This window comes from Scophthalmus maximus, chromosome 13, assembly GCF_022379125.1.
Source record: "Scophthalmus maximus strain ysfricsl-2021 chromosome 13, ASM2237912v1, whole genome shotgun sequence".
In the NCBI taxonomy this organism is placed as follows: Eukaryota; Metazoa; Chordata; class Actinopteri; order Pleuronectiformes; family Scophthalmidae; genus Scophthalmus; species Scophthalmus maximus.
In genome coordinates this window covers 7,888,731-7,910,686 of record NC_061527.1, presented here as the reverse complement: position 1 = coordinate 7,910,686, position 21,956 = coordinate 7,888,731, and the positions used below count along the sequence as shown (strand labels likewise).

The 21,956-nt window shown below is 43.3% G+C and overlaps 1 protein-coding gene across 4 annotated transcripts; it reads right to left on the bottom strand.

Annotated features, from left to right (window-relative positions):
* Positions 1-18: 18 nt before the first annotated feature.
* On the bottom strand, positions 19-21,295 carry fam163ab (family with sequence similarity 163 member Ab). Of its 4 annotated transcripts, XM_035648595.2 has the most exons (5): positions 19,823-20,405; positions 4,035-4,134; positions 3,692-3,713; positions 2,970-3,084; positions 19-2,482 (listed from the first exon to the last, which is right to left on the bottom strand). In XM_035648595.2, the coding sequence occupies exons 4-5, from the start codon at positions 3,060-3,062 to the stop codon at positions 2,084-2,086; spliced, it is 492 nt and encodes a 163-aa protein (XP_035504488.1). In that variant the 5' UTR covers positions 3,063-3,084; positions 3,692-3,713; positions 4,035-4,134; positions 19,823-20,405; the 3' UTR covers positions 19-2,083. The 4 variants fall into 4 exon arrangements, with proteins under 4 accessions (XP_035504488.1, XP_035504492.1, XP_035504491.1 ...); XM_035648599.2 differs by lacking the exons at positions 4,035-4,134; positions 19,823-20,405 and adding an exon at positions 21,043-21,295; XM_035648598.2 differs by lacking the exon at positions 4,035-4,134 and having other exon boundaries at positions 19,823-20,406.
* Positions 21,296-21,956: the final 661 nt, after the last annotated feature.

The window sequence follows — 21,956 nt, the reverse complement described above, 5'->3', positions numbered from 1 at the left end:
CAAAAGCAATTTCGAGCAGTTACAAATCTTTAATTGTCAAAAGTCAACAATGTCATATATTACTGTTTCTGTATTTATTGGGTTAGATTTCTGTTTTGACAACATTTCTAAAAATCATTATTTTTTTGTCTATGTTCAAGATAGCTAGTTAAGTAAGTAGTAAAATAGATAGTTAATACAGTGGCTAAATAAATGGATAATGACAATTCATCCTTATCTGTAGAAGTGGATAACAAAATGGAGAAACACTGGTTTTACAGTACTCTCCTGAATCATCTTCAGAGATCCTAGCCCAGATGTGTCTGAATAGATTCCACCCGTTTCCCTAAAAGCAAACATGTTGCGCTTTTACGATGAACTTTCGGTTTGCCTGTCCTCCGTACATTTGTCCGACCTTTTTATTCGATCCAGAGAAAAGCCCACTCGTCTGGGATAAAATGGTCTTGGGTAGTTTCAAGATGTACAGTATAACAGCAGTGCAGCTGACCTCTATTCAACCTTGATGAAAAAATGAATTCAGAAAGAAACCAACGGATTTTAATTATGTTATATGCACTGATGAAATGAGGTTGGGAAGTGCATTTTTGTTGAATGCTTGAATGATAACACTAGGCCTGAACAAAAAATCTTGCAAACTTATCCAACATTATCACACCATGCAAGTCAGTGAGGTTTCCTTTAGACAGCCTCACTGAGTCCTGTTGCACACAAAAATACAAAGACAAATACCACAGGAAATATAATCTTGAATGGGAAGTAATTTCGGGAAGGTGTCATGGAGAAGATAAGCACTGTGAAACAGTTTTCAATCACGTAAATTGTATACTCCGACTTTCTCACAATGTGGGGGGAAAAAAATCATGAAAAGAAACAACATGATTAATTGCATTTCAAATATTCAACATCAGAGTAGTACAGGAGTATAGCAGGAGTGTAGACAAAATAGCACAAACTAGTAAATCACACTCCCTCATTCGAAATACGTCATGTTCAGATCCCAGGGTGCATCTCTCACCGTCAAGAAGATAGTGGGATCAAAAGATGCCTTAGTCGCTTTTTCACTTTTATATTTACATTTCAAACTATTTGTATCACTGTCAGTAAAGAGAAATTCAGTCAGTTCTTTTCAGGCTTACCAATGTTGCGTTCAAGGCCTCCGGCATCCTTGATTATTCACAGGTCAGGGCAGAAAGTGGTGGTTCAGCACTACATCTGGCAAACCCAAGAGGCGCAGAATTGCTCTATCCAAGATCCAGTTTTTAATGCTTATAGGTCTACCTACAGTATGAGGACACCATGGTAATATCTCACTGCACATGATATTCCTTCAATGAAGTTGACGAGATGAAAACTGCCGAAAGGAGAGTACTGGAGATGAAGAGCTGCCGGACAGCTTGCATAGACAAAGCTCCAGTCATCTGCACTCTTCTACCTTTCCTGTAACTCTAACATGCTTCCAGACATCCAGAAAGCTGCAAAGGGGATGCAGACCTTTCATTATTTTTGCCCTTGTAACTTTTTCAAATGTATTTCAGTCTCCATTAGGCCTATCATGACAAGGTTGCTTCACAGTTGCTACATACTTCATGACACAGTATTGTTTGTCCTTTTGGCAGTCATTGAGAAGATATGCAGCAAGAGAAACCCATTTTATATCTCTCAGTCAGTAAAGAAATTAGCCCTCAGTCAGTAAAGATACAGTAGCATAAAGGGACATTTTCTTACATGACATTTTACCGCTACAGTTTTATCAATTATATAATTACTGTCTTTATGGACATGAACATTTAAAATGTAAGGGTATAAAGTGAAGAGCTAGATTTGAAAGTCATCATTGCTTGTCACACACTTTAGTCTTCAGCAGTAGGTTTCGACAATCCTCACTTAAACCCCCCCAAAAAAAACAAATTCAATGTGATAATGTTTCCTTTATCCAGCAGATCCTCACTGCTCGCTGCTGGAGGTGTCAAAATCCCTTTTGTGATCTTGTTAGTTGTGGTGCTGGTGTGTGTAAGTGCAGACAAGAATGTCTGTGTGTGTGTGTGTGTGTGTAGATGGGTGGTGTAATGGGGTTTTGGTCCGGTCACACCTCAGTGCTAATGGCTCGGGTATTGGTGTAAAAATCGGGAGGCCTCCCTCGCTGAGTCTCCCTCAACAGGGAGCCTCGGACGGCGGGCAACGGCATCGCCAGCGCCTGGTTCTCATAGTGTGTGGGCATGTAGGTGATGCGCTCGCCGCCATTGCGCATCTCATCACTGGAGCGAATGTAGAAGGGCGAGTCGTAGGGCGAGCAACTGGGGCAGAAGCTGCGTCGCCCTCCTCCGGCTTTGGTGGGGTCGGAGGATCGCGCCGGCTCTGCTGGTGACAGGGACAGTGGGGTGACAAGTGACCCGTCCAGGCCGGTGACGCTGCAGGCATTGCAGGCAAAGTGTTGCTGAGAGATGGAGCCGCTGTCAGACCCATTCTTCTTACAGCAGTAGTACTACAGAGAGAGAGAATCACCCTAGCCTGGTCAAACTAAAGTTTTCAACTCAACAATTTCTCATAACATAAGCCAGCTGTACTTTGTTGCACGGGTCTACAATCTGAGTTCATACAGTATTTCTTTTCAAAAGTTAACATTAACCAATTGGAATCTGTCTTTTTTAGATTCTGGCACCAATTTCTACAACATCTCTAAAGCAATGCTAAATTCAAAGAGCAATGAGCAAATGTTTTAATGTTGGAAGGATAAAAGGCTTCACATCATGACAAGACTGAAGTTTTTTTGAATTATTGAGGTACTGTCTTTACTATGGTTAAGCTAACATATCAAAGTTTGAACTCTGCGAACTTGAAAGTACAAATTTGTACAGCATTTTGTATTAGTTTTGTCAGCATGATTATACAAGGTGACAAATAATTCATATAGAAAATAGTACTGTGTGTAAAGATGTTTGGAGTTAGTACATACATACGTACACACATACCTGGAGTCTACAGTAACAGAGCACAGCTATGATACACAGAAGTATCACTGTGGCCAGTATTCCTCCGGTTATGACAACAGTTCCAGCTGTCATCCGACCAGCTCTCCATCAAACTCTGTCACAGACACAAGAGGTCACGTCATCAACAACAGGCTCCGCAGAAGAGTTGAAGTTTAATTAAATCACGCAAATGTCAGTATTACAGTAAACAGAGATGCAATCTGCTGGAATATATTTCCGATACAAGTATGGTAATAGAGCGAACTCCAAAGGTCATTCTATAATTATGTGAAGAAAATTGAGAACATGCAGTACATTAGTTAGTTTGGGAAACACTGACTTTTCTACCCACAGACATTAAGGACCATCATTAAAGAAGCCTAAACATTTTTTTCAATATTTTTATTTCCTTTTTATTATGTTTTTTTTTTCTTATTATTTGTGTCTTTTAGTGCCTTGCTCATTAAAAGGCAACTGTATTTTTTGCAGCTGAAATGACCACATTATGTTTATCTTGTGTGTCTGAGTATAAAAATATATAGGCAACTTAATTTTGAAGCACCTAGCATCTAACTATTTTTAAATACACCGGAATCTCAAACATGTTAAGAGCCAAATAAGTTTCTTCAACACTTTAAACCAATGACTGAGGGTTGAGCAAATTTTGCCAATGCAAATTTTGAATTGACACAACAGGAACAAAACCTTGTTGTTATACTCACGTTCAGCAAAGTTGCTTAACACCTGAAAGCAGAGAAATAACAGGTAGTAAAATAAAAATGACTGATACACACAAACATATCAATCATCTATCTACAGGTGACAATTTGAAGGAAAAATGTCAATTTATAAGTGGGGAAATCACATATGTAGTTGCCTCTATACGCACGAGGGGTTGATGAGAATGAAATGATGTAAGATTTTGGATCAACATGTTAAACAGACAGTTCATTTTGTTTCATTTGTCACCTGTCTGTAGATAGATTAGGGGAAGACTAGACTGAAGTAGATTAGATATAGATTAGACAGATGAGAGTGCACAGAGAGCAGATAGACAAGACTTACATCAGAAGAGTGTTCCAAGGTTGCAAAGCAGAAGAGAGGTCAAGTCACAGGTCAAAGATAAGAGGTCACACCGTGGGATAGCCACACTGTTTGAACATCTCTGGAGAGAGCAAGGAGAGGGGGAAAGACGCAGGGATTGTGAGGAAATAAGAAGTGGAACTGTTGACTAAAGAATCTTTCAATATTTTCTCCATAAGGTGGCACAGAGAGAACAGAAAAATGTAGTTCAGTGTAATGCAATACCGTCACTCATTGTTTTGTTCTCTTGCAAATATCACAAACAATTTAATTTAATACCACAACAAAGTAACAACAATTCAATCTTTGTGCACATATTTACTGGCAGGCAGGTGAATTGTATTCAACCTTGAAGGGGGCTACAGTATCCACCTGCTGTAAATACACACATTTTCATTTCATTGGAGGCACTTTTATCATTTTTCTACTCAGACATGGTATCAATACATTGGAAACTTTTCAGTTCCACTCCAAAGAATGAAACAGAACATGGAAAACTGTCCAGGCAGACAGGAAACAAACAGAATCATTTAGATTGAAAACATCAGTCTTGAAATTCTCAAATATGCATATTGTTTAAGTATCTCTTTCTTTGTCTGTCTTATCCACACAAACACACACAAGCATGCACATGCAACATTGTGGGAAGAGCAGCAGTAAAAGTGATTTAGCAGCGATCGAGGGGCTCAGTTGGTCTGGGGATTAATCTGCAGGCTGAGGCTTGTCCAGGAGAAATGACATCTATTCCGTCTGATAAAAACATGTCAAATTGATGATTGAGTTGGAGGCCAAATTAATTTTATTTTTTTTGCAGATAGAGAAAAGAAACTATGGAAGGTGTTGGGAGTGTATGTATGAATGAAGGAAGTAGGAAACCACAAGAACACAAGAAGAGGAATGGGTAAAGGAATTGTAGCACTATGGGAACAGATGTGGATGGAGGTGGACACACACACACACACACACACACACACACAAACACACACACACACACACACACACACACACACACACACACACACACACACACACTTTCTGCATTATAGCGCACAAAGGTAATTTCTCGGCCTGTGACTTATGAGTCCTCCTGCATGATGTCTGTACATGTGGTGTGATTGATGGTGTCTGTCAGTCCATTACTGTGCAAAATCCGACTAATTAGAGATCAGACTAATGAGATCCTTAATCCGGTGCGCACATAATCCACAGTGCAACTCGGCTGACGAAAAATCAAGAATGTTGTTGTGCTATGCACATAGTGGCCTATGTAGCCCTTGGGCCACTATAACCCATAAGGAGCGAGCTCCTGGGGTCTGATAAGGAGACTTCTTTCTAACTTTCCACACCCTCAGAATTGCTTTGTCATCAGACGTGGTAGCCCCATCCAATGACTTACATGACATCACTTGAGGCATTTTATGAGACGTAGCACAGCTCTTCCTGGAGCAGCTTTTTTTCCAATATGCCTCTGTACTAAAGCAAATCCTTTAAGAGAGCTGGACACGATGGCCCATTGATTCACCACGATCATTCTGTGAAGTTTCTCAAGCTTCATCGTGCTTTAAAGGACACGTAGAGTTCTCTGGCTGACGTAGACAAAGCCCTGTTGGTGTCACGACACAGACATGAACGTCACGAAAATAATTTACCCCTTCGGCTCGTCAGGAATTTTTTTCTGATAATAAAATATATACAGTGAGTGTTTGTGCTACAAAAAACCCCACAATTCCATGATGTTGCAGCTCTCCCTGTTGTAAAGATTATGTGTGGGGTTGGGTCACAAATCACCTAATGCTAATACTGGGCTACATATCTCCACTTTGAGACGCGTCCCGGCGTCTTGTCCTGTCCTTGAACAATGAGTGAGGTGCGGATGTCTGCATATTCAACTCCTCAGAGGCTCATCGTGCATCAGTTAGACAAGCCAGGTTAGAGGGTGATAGGAAAAATATGTATGAAGAGAACTAATAGCAACAAGAAATTTCGACTAGAGTGACAGAAGCCGTCTGTTCCCCCCAACATCTTTATTTGAAAAATAGAAATACAAATGTGTGTTTCTCTTTTGAGACAGCAGAGAGGCTCCCTTGAAACTGGTAATATGTAATCTTAAATTTTGATTGTATTTACTCTGATGTGATTGTAAGGAGCTGGAGGTGCTGTCCGACTCTCACTGAGGAGCAGAGAAGGAGGCGGTGCTGCTGCTGCCGCTTCCACGGGCTGCGAACTGCACCGCTACACTGGCACCGGGCGCATAAACCATGTTCCTGTCACAAAGTACACTAGCCTTCAATTATTTGCGGAGACCAAACGGGGAGGCAAGCTGACAGGTTCCTCTTAACACCGTTCATCATAACTCAGTGCAGTGCGCGCAATCTCAGACTGAGTACACCACAATATTTTTCATAATTAATGCCAGCGCCGTGACTTGTACAGCAAGGAGGAAAAATGGAAATGGAGTCAGCGCTGTCATCACGTCATCCTTTACTGAGACACGCACACGCACACTCACAATCACTTACACACACACACACACACACACACACACACACACACACACACACACACACACACACACACACACGTCGCTATGCAAGCACTTTGAGACAAACTTGTTGTTTCGATTAATTTAAGTTTACTTCATTTGACAAACTGTAGAGACAATGAAATATTATGCATACACACACACACACACACACACACACACACACACATGCTGAGCAGAGAAAGCTGCATCAGTCACCACTGGGTCGAGATTACAGCCCACAATCCCCAATACTGGCTGAAGAGCCCTGTATACTGATAGGACGCATGCACACAGGCACGTACACAAACACACACACACACACACACACACACACACTGAAGAATTACCATATAGATCAGGAAATCCTAATAAAACAACCAATAGCAGCACAGCTGACAGCAGCAGTCAGTGCAAAGACAACACCATAGTTTAATTTAGTGACTAACCAGTGGACCTCAACACTCACCACAAATATCTAGCTGAAGAAATAAGTGTTAATACTGCAGTATAATATATATATATATATATATATATATATATATATATATATATATATATATATATAAAGTTTGATTCATTCTGGAACATTTAAGGCAGCAGAACTCATATTGTCGCAGCAGCCTTACAGTACTGTACATCCATAATGTATTTAGAAAGACAGCGGCTCAGGTCATCAGATTTAAAGTGAGATTTAGGCTTGTTGAAACACTTCACACACTTCACCTCGCCGCTGTCAGAAACCCACTGAACAATCAACAAGAGCAACAGCATCTCCATCTCCATCAACGTGGAAAACATGACGTTATATGAATAATACGTGCATCTCGGGTTAATCGTGGCCCAACAATTACGAAGAGTCGCTGCATTACTTTGTGCAACAGATTTGTTTTGGATTTTTTTTTTCTTCCCAAAAAGCATGTGTCTGCAATATTTCAGCTTGAAGCAGAAAATATATTTTCACCCCCCATTACAGCTCAAATATCTTAAATTGCACACTGTGCTGATGGCTTGTTATATCACATTTTGATACAGCCGAGTATATGTAGGGCTCATTAATTGTTGAATCACTGCATACAACCAAATATTTGTTCAGCAATTCAAATAAATGTAGTGAAACTATCATACAGTAACTGACTGTGTAGTTCATTCTGTTACGCTCCATTAGGTTAGATTATCCCGTGGTATGATACACGTCACTGGTCACCACCAGACTGTATTCAAAGTTAAAAGCTTTCACACCTGCAATCTCCAGCCTTCAGTATTTTGGGAGTTTCATCAGCCTTTTTTTTAATCAGTTAGTCGGCTCTTAAATGTGCCCACTTACATTATTGCTTCCCTCTTGTCTCCGTCCTGTAAGCTATTTTGTCTGCGGAATAAAATTCCCTCATGTTTTGAAACTGAAGGTTCCCCAGATGCTCTTTTTGGCAAATCAGAGTAATGAGAATACCCCCGTCTTTCTCCCTCTTTCCCTCTCTCTCGCTCCCTCTCTCTCTATGATGGAGTGTTCCCTCTGGAGTCGCGGCCATCAGTCTTCGGTAGCATCTGAAGGACCTTGACTGCCCCGGAAGATTTTTACAAGATTGATTCCTTGGATCTTAAATTGCTCAGGCCAGCAGTCGGGTCGTGTCAGTCTCTGGGCCTCCACACACACACACACACACGCACGCACACGAACACGCACGCACGCACGCACGCACGCACACGAACACGCACGCACGCACGCACACGAACACGCACGCACGCACGCACACGAACACGCACGCACGCACACCCACGCACACCCACGCACACACACTACAGCACGTTCTATTCTCAGTCTCCAGGAACATAAAGGCCATAGGTTTGATCTAAACACTATGTCCTGTCTGTATCAGACAAATGTTTGCAACGTCAAAACTGCCTTTGTGTGGTGAAAAATTACTGTGACACAATCTGAGGATTGTACAGTTTTATAATGTCAAGTGAAGGCTTATAAAATCTTTATGAAATATTTTTCTTCATGTAGTTCCAAAATATATACCGCTTAATTCTATTGTACTGTACTGTATTATAATAATAATAGTAATAATAATAATAAGTTTCATTTATGTCCTGTTAGCCCGTTTTGAATGTTGCAGAAGTCTGCTTGTGACATTGCAAAGCGAGACTGCATCTTTAAAATATATATTTTTGCTTGGTCTGGGAAAAGTTTATAGAAATCGGATTCCAATTCTGCCAAATCATTTTGTGTTTGTTCAACTTTAGTTAGCTCATGAAGATGAAAGCACAGTATGCACGTCTGAACTTTATGATCGGAGATCAATAAGAAGAATCAGAAAATACCAAAAGTATCAGAGCTGGTTCTCAATATCCAACCCTCAAGGTTTCATGCAAATTCATGCATAATTTCATCATATCTTTTTTTGTAAAACCACCATTTTCCGATCAAACTCTGTGGCTGCTGTCGTAAGTGGAAAGAACACAAGTCTTGCATCCAAATGGGATTCATGGTCACAGTTAAAATGTAATTTGTCTAATCCTGTTAGAGGCTTTCCTCTATCTCGTTCCTCTCTCCATCGTCTCTGTTGCGGCCCGGCGTGGGCGTCTATGTGTGTTTGCGTGTGAATGTGTCTTTCTTTTTTGCAACGCGTGGGTGTGAAGTGAATTCAGGGGGTCGCTTTAGAAAAATTGTTGGTATTTCTATTTCATAAAGATTATTCACCATAAAAGTATAAATCATGGGTAAAGTGTCAAAACAGGAACATAATCTGTTAAAACTGAACTGGGAAACTTTGAGTGGCGGCTCAGAATGAAATCAAAGGATTAACTGTTTGGATGATTTGCTTTTAGTTCATGTTTTGAGGCGACGACAGCAGACGGTCCTAGGCTCACTCGTGTTCGGTGGCTGCAGTGCAGCTCCAACTGTAAACCCTGGGAAAATATAGTCCCTCGGCACTCGACTTTCACTCATTAGCACTGATGTTGTGTGTTTCACTGAACACAGGTCTTGCTTAAAAGGGTTATAAAACACCACGAAAAGTCTACAGTCATGCTGGTGGCTCTGTGAAAAAGAAGAGACTAGATGAAAGGAAACGCTTGAGCGAGAGAGAGAGAGAGAGAAAGAGAGATGCAACAAAGCTTGGTGTCTTAACTCGGACACTTGCTAATTAGAACTACACACAAGGAACAGCTGAGGCCGATGGGAATATCCCTGGATGTGCTCATGACTCAAAGTGTCAGATTAATCTGGATTATAACCTGATGATGGCACTGGAGGAAAAGTCAGGAGGGAACCAGGGTTATTGAGAAGCATCCTAACAGGGTTATGAATATCGGTGTCTAACCTCATGACGGTAGACATTTAAATCTGAGGTACGATGTCATCAAAAGGGCACAGTTTTTAAAGTCACCAAATAAGAAAACTCATAACTCTGGTTTGGAATCCCAGAAATGGCATTTACTGTTTTGAGTGTTTGCTTTAATGAAGACATTTAATACTGATGTAATTCTCCATAAACAGTGCATGTGCAAGTATTAACAATTCCAAAATTTAGCTTAGGTGCCCTTTAATAACTTATAGCATCGTGTGTTGTAGGTGTAACATGATACGTGGGCATACTTGTGCTCATACTGTTCATTTTTTACTACTTCGATATTAGTAAGTTCATTTTTTTTTTTTTGACATTTCCCAACTGAAAACGGTATAAACTGATAGTGAGGGCCCTTAATCTCTCTCTCTTTTGATGGGCACTTTTCAAAGACTGCGCTTCAGAAAACGGTTCCATGAGATTGGTTCATTTTATCCACAAGGAAAAATTGCGATTCAACACCTTAATATCACCATAATCTTAGGGTTCCTTTTTACAGTGTTTGGACTCAAATTGACCATTTCGTGGGTTTTATTTGTTCCCTTTGTGCCTCATGTCTGCCCTTATTTCTTTATGGATTTCACTTAACAAATGCATATACATATTGTGCGCTAGTATGACTTATGTGGTTAAGAGTAACTTTTCTTAACACAGAAATCTTTCTAAAATGCTTGATTCAAGGTACTTTTAGAAACATCCTGTGAAGGCCCCACACATATGGAAAGGATGAGATCACACACTGTCATGTGCAATAAAGAAATCTCGCCTTTTTTTTTAATCTTATGCCACAGGAATAACAGAGTGACAAACCGGTTGTCACCATTTTACAGCTGCATGTTTATGACAGAATATGTCTCAGTGTGATAACTTCCTGGACACGAACACTCACACGTGACCTTGAAAACCCTGTTCCTGCACTGAGGGAGCCGCGGGAGCTCAACCAACCGTTTTCCCATCTTCCCTCTTGAGCTGTCGCAGCAGTTACAGCCCAGTGGGCAGAGATTGATGACACTGAACATTTTAGTTCAATTACTTGATTTTGCTCGAGGTCATTTGGGGCAAAGGAAGGTGAAGAGCCCCTCCCATGGAGGATCCTCTTGGCCCTATAAACGCACATGATCAATACACGCAGTAAAACAGCTTGGTCCCCGTGAAGATGGAGGGAGACGGGACGACGGAGAGTTGGAGCACAGTTTGACTTCGTCTCCGTCCAATCTGCACCATGCTCTGTTGCCGTATATACAGCTGGCAGATTTATAACTGGTGTACATTATGCTGTGATGCAGCTCTCCGGGCCACTGTGCTCCAGCCTGCCAGCTCCTGATTCAGCCCTTTCTACTCACTCGCTGTGACTCGAGATGCGGTGAATACCTTCTACTCGCGTGGAAAGTGAAAGATTCAGTACTCACAGTCCATCTGTAATTTGCATACACATGTCAAATTTAATTTCCTCCGTCTCCCAAAGAAACGACTATCACCAGATATCCAGGCCAGTGAGATGGCGACGGGCCTGATTTCTGCTCTCTATGGTCCTACAACAACTTTACTGCTATCACAGTCACGTGTACTAGTGTCCGCTACTGCTGATGACACGACAACTGAAGAGCAATTGTGACTAATACAACGCCTAAAATCACAATCACTCCAGTTACTCTCCCAGCCTCGACTACAAAATAAATTCTTTTGTTTTAAACACTTTTTTGAACACATGATTCACTCGAGGAAATAAAACTGTCTAAAGGACGGAGAAGGACCTACGAATTAGACCTTTTCTCAAAATCCGTCAGCTCGGATCACATCAGACAAAGCGTTGCCGGTGTCGTCCATTAAAAACCACGACGGGCTGCAGGGAGCAAACAGATTTGGTCGAACATGACACAAAACTTTTATAACAGTGATGATGAGATCTGATGAGGAGCCTGTTGCAACAACTGACCGAGACTCTAACGCAACTATCAAAGTTCACGTGCTGCACAAAAAAAAAATGCAGCCTACTATTATCTCAACAAAAGTTGCGGTCCTGCTGAAGTTCCTGTAGCTGCAGCAGCGGAGCCCTGAAGCTGTGGAGCAGCCTAAGAGTGTACAGGGATTTTTACGGCGACAATCTCTGCCATCCTGTTCATCCTCACTTACGGAGCACGGGTGAATAAACCTCCCAGCATCAATGCTGGCTCTGAGCTTGGGAACAGGAAGTAAACGTCCACCCAGTGAACAGGAACAACCGGACCACAGAGCGGAGACACACCGACTCACTCGCACTTCGAACTGGAAGATTGAATTGATTCTCTGGCTAATTTATGTCCCGTTCAGACGGACGCACAGTGACGAACTTCGGCGGGAGACGGGGGCCGACGTCAGGCGCGCGCGGCGTCCGCCTGCTTTACGAGGGGTTGCAGAGGTTTCATTATGGCTGCTCGGCTCCTCCCCCTGCTGTCCTGCGATATGCCAGCTTCTCTTTCACACTTGGCAGCGGGGCAACATCACCGAAGGCGCACCCAGTACAGAGGAAGCGGTGATGACTGTACCTCCATTCTGCTGGTCAGCAACGGCAGGCTCATAAAAGGAAATGAAATGGTCCAGCGTCTATCTCTGACGGAGTAATGCACCAGGAATATTACATTAGCATACATTCACACGGACGTTTTACCTGTGACAGTTAGTTAAGTGAGGGAGCGCAGCCACGGATGGCAGGGCGAGCAGGAGAAGGGCAGGGCTGCAGGGATGCCTTGCTCGGGAGCAGAACGGCAGAGGGAGAGGTTAGGGTTCAAATGAATTATTAGCCGTCTCTATGAACCAGTAGAGGAATCAAACCATCAAACCCACTTGCCTTTTCCTGTGGACTGATGCGTTTTACTACTGTGTGCAACATGGTTTAAATGCACTGGAAGGGGATTTTTCCACAGCTCATTCTCTCCAGGGGCCAAACAGACTGTACCCTAGTTCTGCTTTTATGCTTCTCACACTATACTCACTGTCATAAAGGTCAGCCAGCTTTTGCGAGGTTGATCTTCAAATGTGAATCACGGCAGCCGCGATCGGCCCGTCACCGTGGAGTTCGCAGAGCCGTCACACAACCAGTCCAGTGCCTGCCAACCTCAAGTCCCCCACCAAGCCTTTCCCTCGGCTGTAAAAGCGGATAAATCAGAAACACACTGGCCTTAAAAAACCACCAGCCAGACAATAAAAGAGCGAGTGTGAGTTCCACAGTGACGGTCGGGGCTATTTCAACACATTGAAGGTCAAGTGTACCTATGACCTTCCGCTGACGGAACGGTAACTGAATCCACTGTGCCGTCCTGGCAGCGGCAAGGGAGGAAACGCTTCCAGGACAAAGGATTCTGCTCTCCTCTCGTCACTTTGCATTAGTTATGTTGTCCCTCTCACCTAACTGTTTCCAAAATTTGAGTCTAAGTTGCTGCAACAACACACTCAACAACACAACAAACTCAGAGGTTTTTTTTGTTTTGCAGATGTGTCCATCATCAAAATCTCTTCTTTCTGCAGCCACAACATTTTTCATCTTTGGAAAACGTTGCAAAAAGTACGACACTTTTCTTCCAGATAATAACAAGGACTACTGGAGAGGAATCAGCTTTTTGTTTTCAGCTGCCATAAGAATGTGAGACACATTTTGGGAAAATGGTTTAAATCTTTGGCGTAAGATAAGCAGATAAAAGAGAGATCAGACTCAGCAGATATCCCACAACCTCCTCGCCCGCCCATTACATCTTGAGAACATCAGAACCTTGACTTACATGAACAGAAACGGGACTGATGAGCTTAAGGAAACACGCAGATTAAAGAGATACATTTTTACGCGGATGGAAGAAATTTGATTCCTATAAAAATTAGTCTGTATGCACGTCGTCACTATCTTGCATTTGAATGAAAAACCCTGAGTTTATTATGTCTGGCTCAAGGCATTAACTTGCCCTATGAAATGAACCTTTTGGATTATTCTCACATTTAAGTGAACTGGTGCAGGCAAAGATACCATCTGTTATGAAATGCATGTAATTTAAGTGACAATTTAGTTTATTTCCAAAAGGTGTCATATTTACGTTCATACATACATTTTTAGGTCAAATGAAGTAAGAATAATGTATTTGAAAACTGAAGAGGGCAAAATGGAGAGAAGGAAAATGATCATATATAGCGTAAAGGAATATATTTCTAGTTTCCAGGTAAAAGTGTTGACGTCAGAAGGATTATATTCAAATCTCAGCTGTGCAACATGTTTTATTCACAGTGAATATATATTTCAGCACATACTAAATCCATATTCATCTCAGGTCACAGGAATATTATCTGTGACCTATGTGATCCTAACTTTATTGCAGCTCACTCAGGGTACGAATCAGAAGTGTTGGATATAAGATTCAAGCACTGCTTGCGTGACGGAGGAGTTCGACATCTCAAATGATGTTGAATAAAACAAAGTCAGTGAGCTGGTGAGGGAAGTGGAGGAGATGTCACTGTCGCTTACAGTATCGTACAGCAGAGTGTGTGTGTTATTTGTGTGTGTGTGTGTGTGTGTGTGTGTGTGTATATAGTGTGTGTTTGTGATCCTCAACGTCCATGCGTGTCTTTGTGAGTATTCGCAAGATGACATTTGTCTGTTTGTGTCTGACGATGTGTATCTGACCGTGTGTGAGAATGTAAAGCCAAAGAATTGTGTCACTTTAAATGTGTCATGGTGCATGTGTTTGTCAGGCTGATTATGTCTGGAAATGTATTTAAAAGTGTGTGTGTGTGTGTGTGCGTGCGTGAATTTGTGTGTGCGTATGTGTGCGCGTGTTTTTTTTTTTTGATGAGTCACCACAGATACAGCAGCCAGCAGCAGTCGAGCTACATTTGCAGATAACAGCGTTTCTGTTCCAGAGGCCTCCGGCTCTGCCAACAAGCCTTCCTCTCGGTGGCCTCATCCTCAACCCGGCCTGGCCGCACTTCAGAGCAGCGCTCACATCCACACGTCCTCACACCAGCTGGCTATATTTGAACTGAAAACAAATGATACCTGCTTTTATTCGCAATTAACAGAGACGTCAAACTTGGATCTTTGTTGCAGGTTCAAAGAGTCAAACTTTGTGCCACCTGGACAATCCTGTTTCATGGGGCTAGACAAAGGTGGAGGTACTTGATAATACTAGAATAAAGAACAATAAAACGATGAACAACAACAAAACATCATTCATTGATGCGCAGGTTATGGCTCGTTGCTACATACTGAGCAGTAAGATCCTACCTCAACAACGTGTTGGATGGATTTTCACCACATCACTCATATACTGTATATACTCAGGAGGAGGGTATCTCCAGATGATTGTCTTCTGAAGCTGATTGGTCAAAGGTCAAGGTCAACAAAGATTTGGCGCAAAAAACACATTTTCCAAGATATCGCTGCAATTAATAGGACTAAAGAGACTGTTCTATTGATCAGAAAATGATTCCGCATTATATGATATATGATGGGAGACGTCATGAAGACGTTACAAGCAAGTCAGAGAATTATGTTATCTCTTCATGAGGTATCGCTGCATCCTTTAACACTGCAGACACGACCTAAAGATTTGACAGATCGAAAATAATTTGTGATCATACGGTGGGAATGACGCCATTATGGTGAAGTCAGAAAATGGCATCATATACTGTAGTTTAGTTATGCATTAACTTTTGCCACCGATACCATTAGAGTCACAGTCTACAGCTTGTATGGATCGATCAATAATTCGTATCATCATATGGTAAAAATGACATCATGATGTGCTTGCCTCCACCAAGGCAAACGCCCTACTGTACTTCGCCATGTTAAAGTGAGTAAAAAAAATGTTTTTTGATTTGTCTGCTCCAAATTTTAATGGGGTCGTGCCCCACCCCTCCACAAAATATAATGGACAGCGGTTCAGTAGTTTTTGAGGAATACAACATTAGGGTATATATAGAGCCCCGATGATTTTAATTCATTTTGAGATCGAATTTTGCCATTTGGCTCGACAAAATATGGAACTACAATTAAGTTAAACTGGCTCGAAAAAATATGGAACTACAATTAAGTCAAACTGGTTCAAGTAAACGCCCCTTATTTCATCGAACGCTTTACATTTCACGAGCAAAGTCTCATCTCGGTCTCATCCTCACTGGTGGAAAAGGTTATCCGAACATGTGGTTCGCCCGCCTGGTCACTGAGCCTTCACCTGGTCGGGATCTGCCTCTGCTCCCTAATGTTTACATGGTGAGAGCAGGGCTTGTATGGGACCCATCGCCATTACACTGTGCAATCACTTGTAACATCATAATGACGAGTTTGAGTCAAAAAGTTGTCCATTTCCACTTCAATTAGTATCAGCCTGACTCGGCCAGAGAAAGACATGTGGACATGAGGAAACGAGCGGGAGAATTGACTGCATGAGCAGCTTCCGTTGGGAACGAATGGATTTCTTATGCTTTTTTTTAAAAATACGTCCATGGCTAAGAGCAGCTGATAAGGCTGCTCAGACACCAGCTCAGTTTCAGCCGGTCGGTCATGGTGAACCTGGTCATGGTGGTTCACTGAAGCTGCAGTCAGACACCAGATTTCCATTTCCTGTCCCGATAAGGGTGCAGAGCAGTCTTGACACGGCTTGTCTCCCCTTAGTACACTCAACTCAACTCAACTGTACAACAAGAAATGCAGATCCTACAGCCAGGGAAAAAAAACCTTGAGGGCTTCTCAATAATTCACACGGCACTCCTGAAACACTGAAACACTTTCCCCTTCCCTGGGCAGTTTGTGGCCCTCCACACCAACCCAGCCCAAACCCCAACACAACAAACACACACACACACACACGCGCACACACACACACACACACGAGCGCGCACACACACACACACACACACACACACACACACACACACACACACACACACACACTTCACCGCAACTTAAAAACACCATTCCATGCATGCTGTCCCAGAAAATACATGGAGTGGAGTGTCAGCAAGAGGAAGCCAAACATTACTTTAACAACCAAAAGTAGGCTGAGTACAGCGGTCTGCCTCCCGAGAGCAAGGGAGTCGAGGTCTGTGACGCACAGACCTTTCCTGCGCCAGCGATGACTTGACTTTGATTCAAAAAGGGGCTCATTTGAATTCCACACGACCCAGAGTATGGCTCGAGTCTAACGGGTTCAAAGAGGGGGAACTCTCTATTGGCAGCAGAGGCTTCGTTTTAATTACAGTTGGCGTCGCGTCACTACAAAGAGCCCCCCGGCCGTCACAGGCCAGTCTTGTGTCTGGACATGATGTGAGATTGTTGCTCACACGTCTCAGAAAACACGACTGGATGACTTATTATTGACCAACCGGCCTTCGGTCGCCAAGATGCGGTTCTTACATGCATGTCATCGGTTGTCCGACCATGACTCCTGAGGAGTATAACACTTAAAATACAGACGTTTATTCATTATCGATTGATCTGTCGATTATTTTTCTCGATGAATAGATTTGTGCTTTGGTCCATAAAATGGCATAAACTGGAAAATCGAAAAATGTCGATCGTGTTTCCCAAACCCCCAAGATGATGTTTTGTCTCGTCCACACAACATAGATATTTGGTTTACTGTCACAGAGGAGCAAAGAAACCAGAAAATATTCACATTTAAGAAAATGAAATCTGAGAATTTTGAATTTTTTCATAAGAACCAATTAATCAATTATCAAAATAGTTGCCAATTCATTTAGTAATCGATTACTAACCGATTAAATGTTGTAGCTATATTATTGTTATTATTATCAGCTGACTATGGCACTTTATATCTATTTGTTTTTATAATTTATATTGTTTTTAACTTGGTGATATTTTGTGAGCAATGTGATCTTTTTTAAATATATTGCATTTTAAGCATTCTTAATTTCCATTGTATTTGTCCATTATCTGATATCAAAATCTATCTCTCCTGTATTTATACATCTGCAAAATGCAAAGAGTGCAGTATCGCAGTGTCATAACTTTTTCAGACTGATAAGAGACGAGTGTATCGCTGCTGACAGTAACACCGGAACATTTTTTTAAAAGGTTCCATCCGTCCAAAGAATTTCAACTTTTTTTCTGCATCACCGACGTCGATGATAGAAACAGGTTCTCCCAGCAGCGATAATGAGACGTGAGCATTTGTCTGGGTTAATAAGGCCGCTCAGCTCTTAACCATTCCCTAAATTAACTTGGGGATGATCAAATATTTAGTTTCCCAGCCAGAGAGGCAACAACTCAGCACTGACAGGCCAAATGTGGCGAGCGGCTAGTTGGATTTTCCTTCAGCTTTTTTTTTTTTGAACTGTTGGCACAGCACACCGTTATACAACCGTGTGTATTAAATACATTTTGTCTGCCGCTGCCGTGTTAGCCGTGACAGCCCTGACTGCAGACTCCAGTGGGAAATCAGCCCACTTCCTGTTGTATCATAGGCACTGGAGGTGGAGGAATTAAGAAGTGTGTGTGTGTGTGTGTGTGTGTGTGTGTGTGTGTGTGTGTGACGGAGACAGGAGGATATACCGAGGCTGCTCTACAGTTACCTAGTCACAGCCTCCTCTGTGAGAAATGGGTCAGAGCAGCACGGCAACCTGCCGCCGGGTGTTAATGTGTGTGAGATCAATCCACTCCACGCACACTACTTGAGATGAGATCCGCACATAGTGGAGGAATATTTGGGTTGGCGGTGATTCTGTTGTAGTTGTTGTTGTGGTTTATATGTTCAACGTGAGCATATTTTTTGACCTTGAGGAGAAACAGTGATCGCACAAAGGGATAACTTAACAACCATTTTCGTCCTATAAGTCTCATTGTGAAGCCCTGCAGAGGAATGCTATACTCTCAAAACAATTCTCACTGGTTATGACAGAATTTTTGCTCACCAGCTTCACCGCAGAGACAAGACGATGACAACAAAAAAGAAATATGCATTGACACTACCTCATACAGCTTCGACTCCTCACGGTCATTGCAAGCAAATGAGACAGATGTTAAACAAAGTCATGTCTCATACACCAATTTCTTTAAAAAAAAAAAATAGAAATCCCAAATTAGAAAAAATACATAAAATTCCCTTTAAGTGACTGCAGAATATCCATGTTATGCATCAGAAATGGAGGTCGCCATTATGCAGTACAGTACCTGGAACATTGAAACAGCAACACAAATGCAAGAAGACCTTTTCTGGTGTTGTGACAGATCAATATTGCAGAGTGGGACTCAGTATAACCTGGGATTTACTGTAGTCATACAGCTAAAAATCTGTCACCTTGTAGTCTGAAGGGGTTGCACTGCAAGTCATATGAACGTGTGACATCAGTTGAGTTTTCTAACGTGTGAGATGAACAATCTGAGTTCAGTGTAAAATGTGGTGGGCCACTTGGAAGTGGACCTCTCCAGCGTGAGCGCTCTGCTCATCCCAGAGGAACCCAGGACCCTGCACCTCGTGCCCTCTCCTCGCTGTCCAAAATGTATTTCAAATACAGGTGACCCACGCAATCCTTGCGCTTCCATTGCCTTAACCGTCTTTTTTCCAATTGAAATACCAGCAGCAGGCCACACAGACCGGACTTGAACCAGTGTGACACAAGATCACAGCAGCAGCAGCGAAATGGGGGGGGGGGGGGAATACCCAGAGACCCCATCTCCAGTTGAGCTGCCTCTCCCTCATCTCACCTCCTCTGGCAGCCATACAGGCACATTTCACGTTGAATTAAAAATGGAACGGATAGCTGGAGTCACATATCTGTGCAGGGAAATGAGACATTCTTTGTAACGGAGAGACCAAAGGTCCGAGCCAGAGACAAATCTACAACCTCTGACATTTGAATCCTGGAAGCCCCCCACCCCCCCCATCTCCTCCCTTTCCACCAGTGCGCATATCGCCTACCTGATCTGGTTACATGGTCCGTTTGTCCAACTCGGGGCTAATCCTGTGGAGTTTGACCATGAAAAGTCAGCAGCATTCTTATCGCAGCGGGAGGAGGAGGAGGAGGAGGAGGAGGAGGAGAAGCGCTGGGACTGCGCCGGAACTTCTCCAAGGATGAGCCGGAGTCCGGAGCGCGCAACGCCGCGGGGAAGACCCGACGCTCCCGCGGTGGGACCAGCCGACTAGAGGTCAGATGGAGGACCGAGGGGACCGCCAGCACCGGGGGACACCGACGAGGCGCGGCGACAGGCGCAAACATGCAGGTGGGGACGGCGGCAACGCATCGGGCCAGGCGCCTTTTACGCGCGCCAAACCAGTAGGATCGCCTTCACCCTCGCACCCGTCAGTGGTCGTCTGGAGACACCGACAGACCGGGAGAGGGAGAGCGACCCTGGGAGAGGGAGAGCGACCCTGGGAGAGCGTGAAATCGCTGCAATTCAAACGTGCACATCCAACAAGTGCGGGACGGGAAGGAGAAATGACGGAGTCCGTCCGCTGCCGGGCGGGAGGGAGGACAGGGAGGAGGAGGAGGCGGGGAGGGGAGGAGAGGAGCCGCCCAGCATCTCTCACACACACACACACGCACGCGCGCACGGACACACACACACACACACACGCGCGCGCGCACACACACACACACTCCCTGGCAAAGACATGGTACATTTCAGCGGGATGCGATGGAAACACGTGTGGAGACAGATACTGTTGTTCTTATACATGTCACTGAGATGAAATAGACTGGGGGCCAATGTCCCTGCACGTTTTCCAATTAAGTTCCCATTTGTGGTGGATGCCTGTCAGACAAGTGCAGGAGGGAAAGTCGCAGATACTTCAGATCACAAAGAAATGATGAGGCGCAGGATTTACCTGGTGTGTACAACACGAGGATTAACCTCAAATAAAAGGCCTCCACACACCGACACGTCACTGAAAGCAGAACGACAACCGTGATTCTAAAGTCACCGCCGATCACGACAGACACAAATCGTCAGGAGGTGAAGAAAATGGAATGAGTCTCAGTTGGTGATGGCTGGCTCAGGATGCTCCCGTTAGAAGAGAAAAAAGGAGGCTGGGTGGTGGAGATATTGTAACCAGCCCCTCCTCCCCTTCGTCCCCCAACGCAGACCACTGAGCTACAGTAATTGATTTGCCCTCAATCACTGGTCCCTTAATCTACTTACTGTTGGAAACCAAGTCCACGCACATATCGACAGGGAGAGAGCAGGCCCGAAGACTCCGATCCCACAAACTGTCGGGGAGATGAGGACGGTGGAAGTCACATCACTTGGCTTTGGGATTAAGACGACACCAAGTTCTCCTGCAGTATTTCAACAAAAGAAGAGCAGGTTGGGAGAGGAAATAGAGCAGAAGGACCTTTATTTGGTCAGACACGCTGCAAAAGAAATGCTCATGAGAGAAGTTTAAGTGGTTCCACTTTCACGAGTCTCTGAAGACGATGAGATGGTCTGAATCGTGCTCCTTTTTTCACATTTTGCTTTTGAAACTTTTGGTTAATGAATAAACCAACGCGCAGTTTCTCTGCGGAAGTCGAAGCCCACCAGCGAGTATTTCAGCGGGGCTCATTCACATGCTGATAATCTGATCTTCATCTCGTCACATTAATATTGTTGACGATACGAAATAGCAAGGTGCGCTATCACAAAGATTTGACAGTAATAAAATGGATCCAACTTTCTATCTCAGATCATGTTGTGAAACATCCCCGTGATCAGAAGGTGTGGACAGGAACTTAGGTATAGGAACACTTGTTTTGTCAGCTTGGTTTAAGAAAAGAACGACAGACAGAGGGAATTTAAAGCAAGGCACATTTTGATTTTGACATTTTTCAGAGTGTGTCGTTAGTCTGGATCCTCGAGCTCCTGTCCATCAGGTGTCATCCAAACAAATGAGCCCTCTTCCACTCTGGGGCTGAGCATGTTTCTGTTTGTCTCTTTGGCCTCACGATCACTGATCATTAGCTTTAGAGACATTCCCACAGTTATTTTTGGTAAATGCCCCCAATGCTACCAAAAGGCTTATAATAGATCATTCCTAAGAAATGCTATTGGGATCTTATTGAATACAGAGTGCCGTT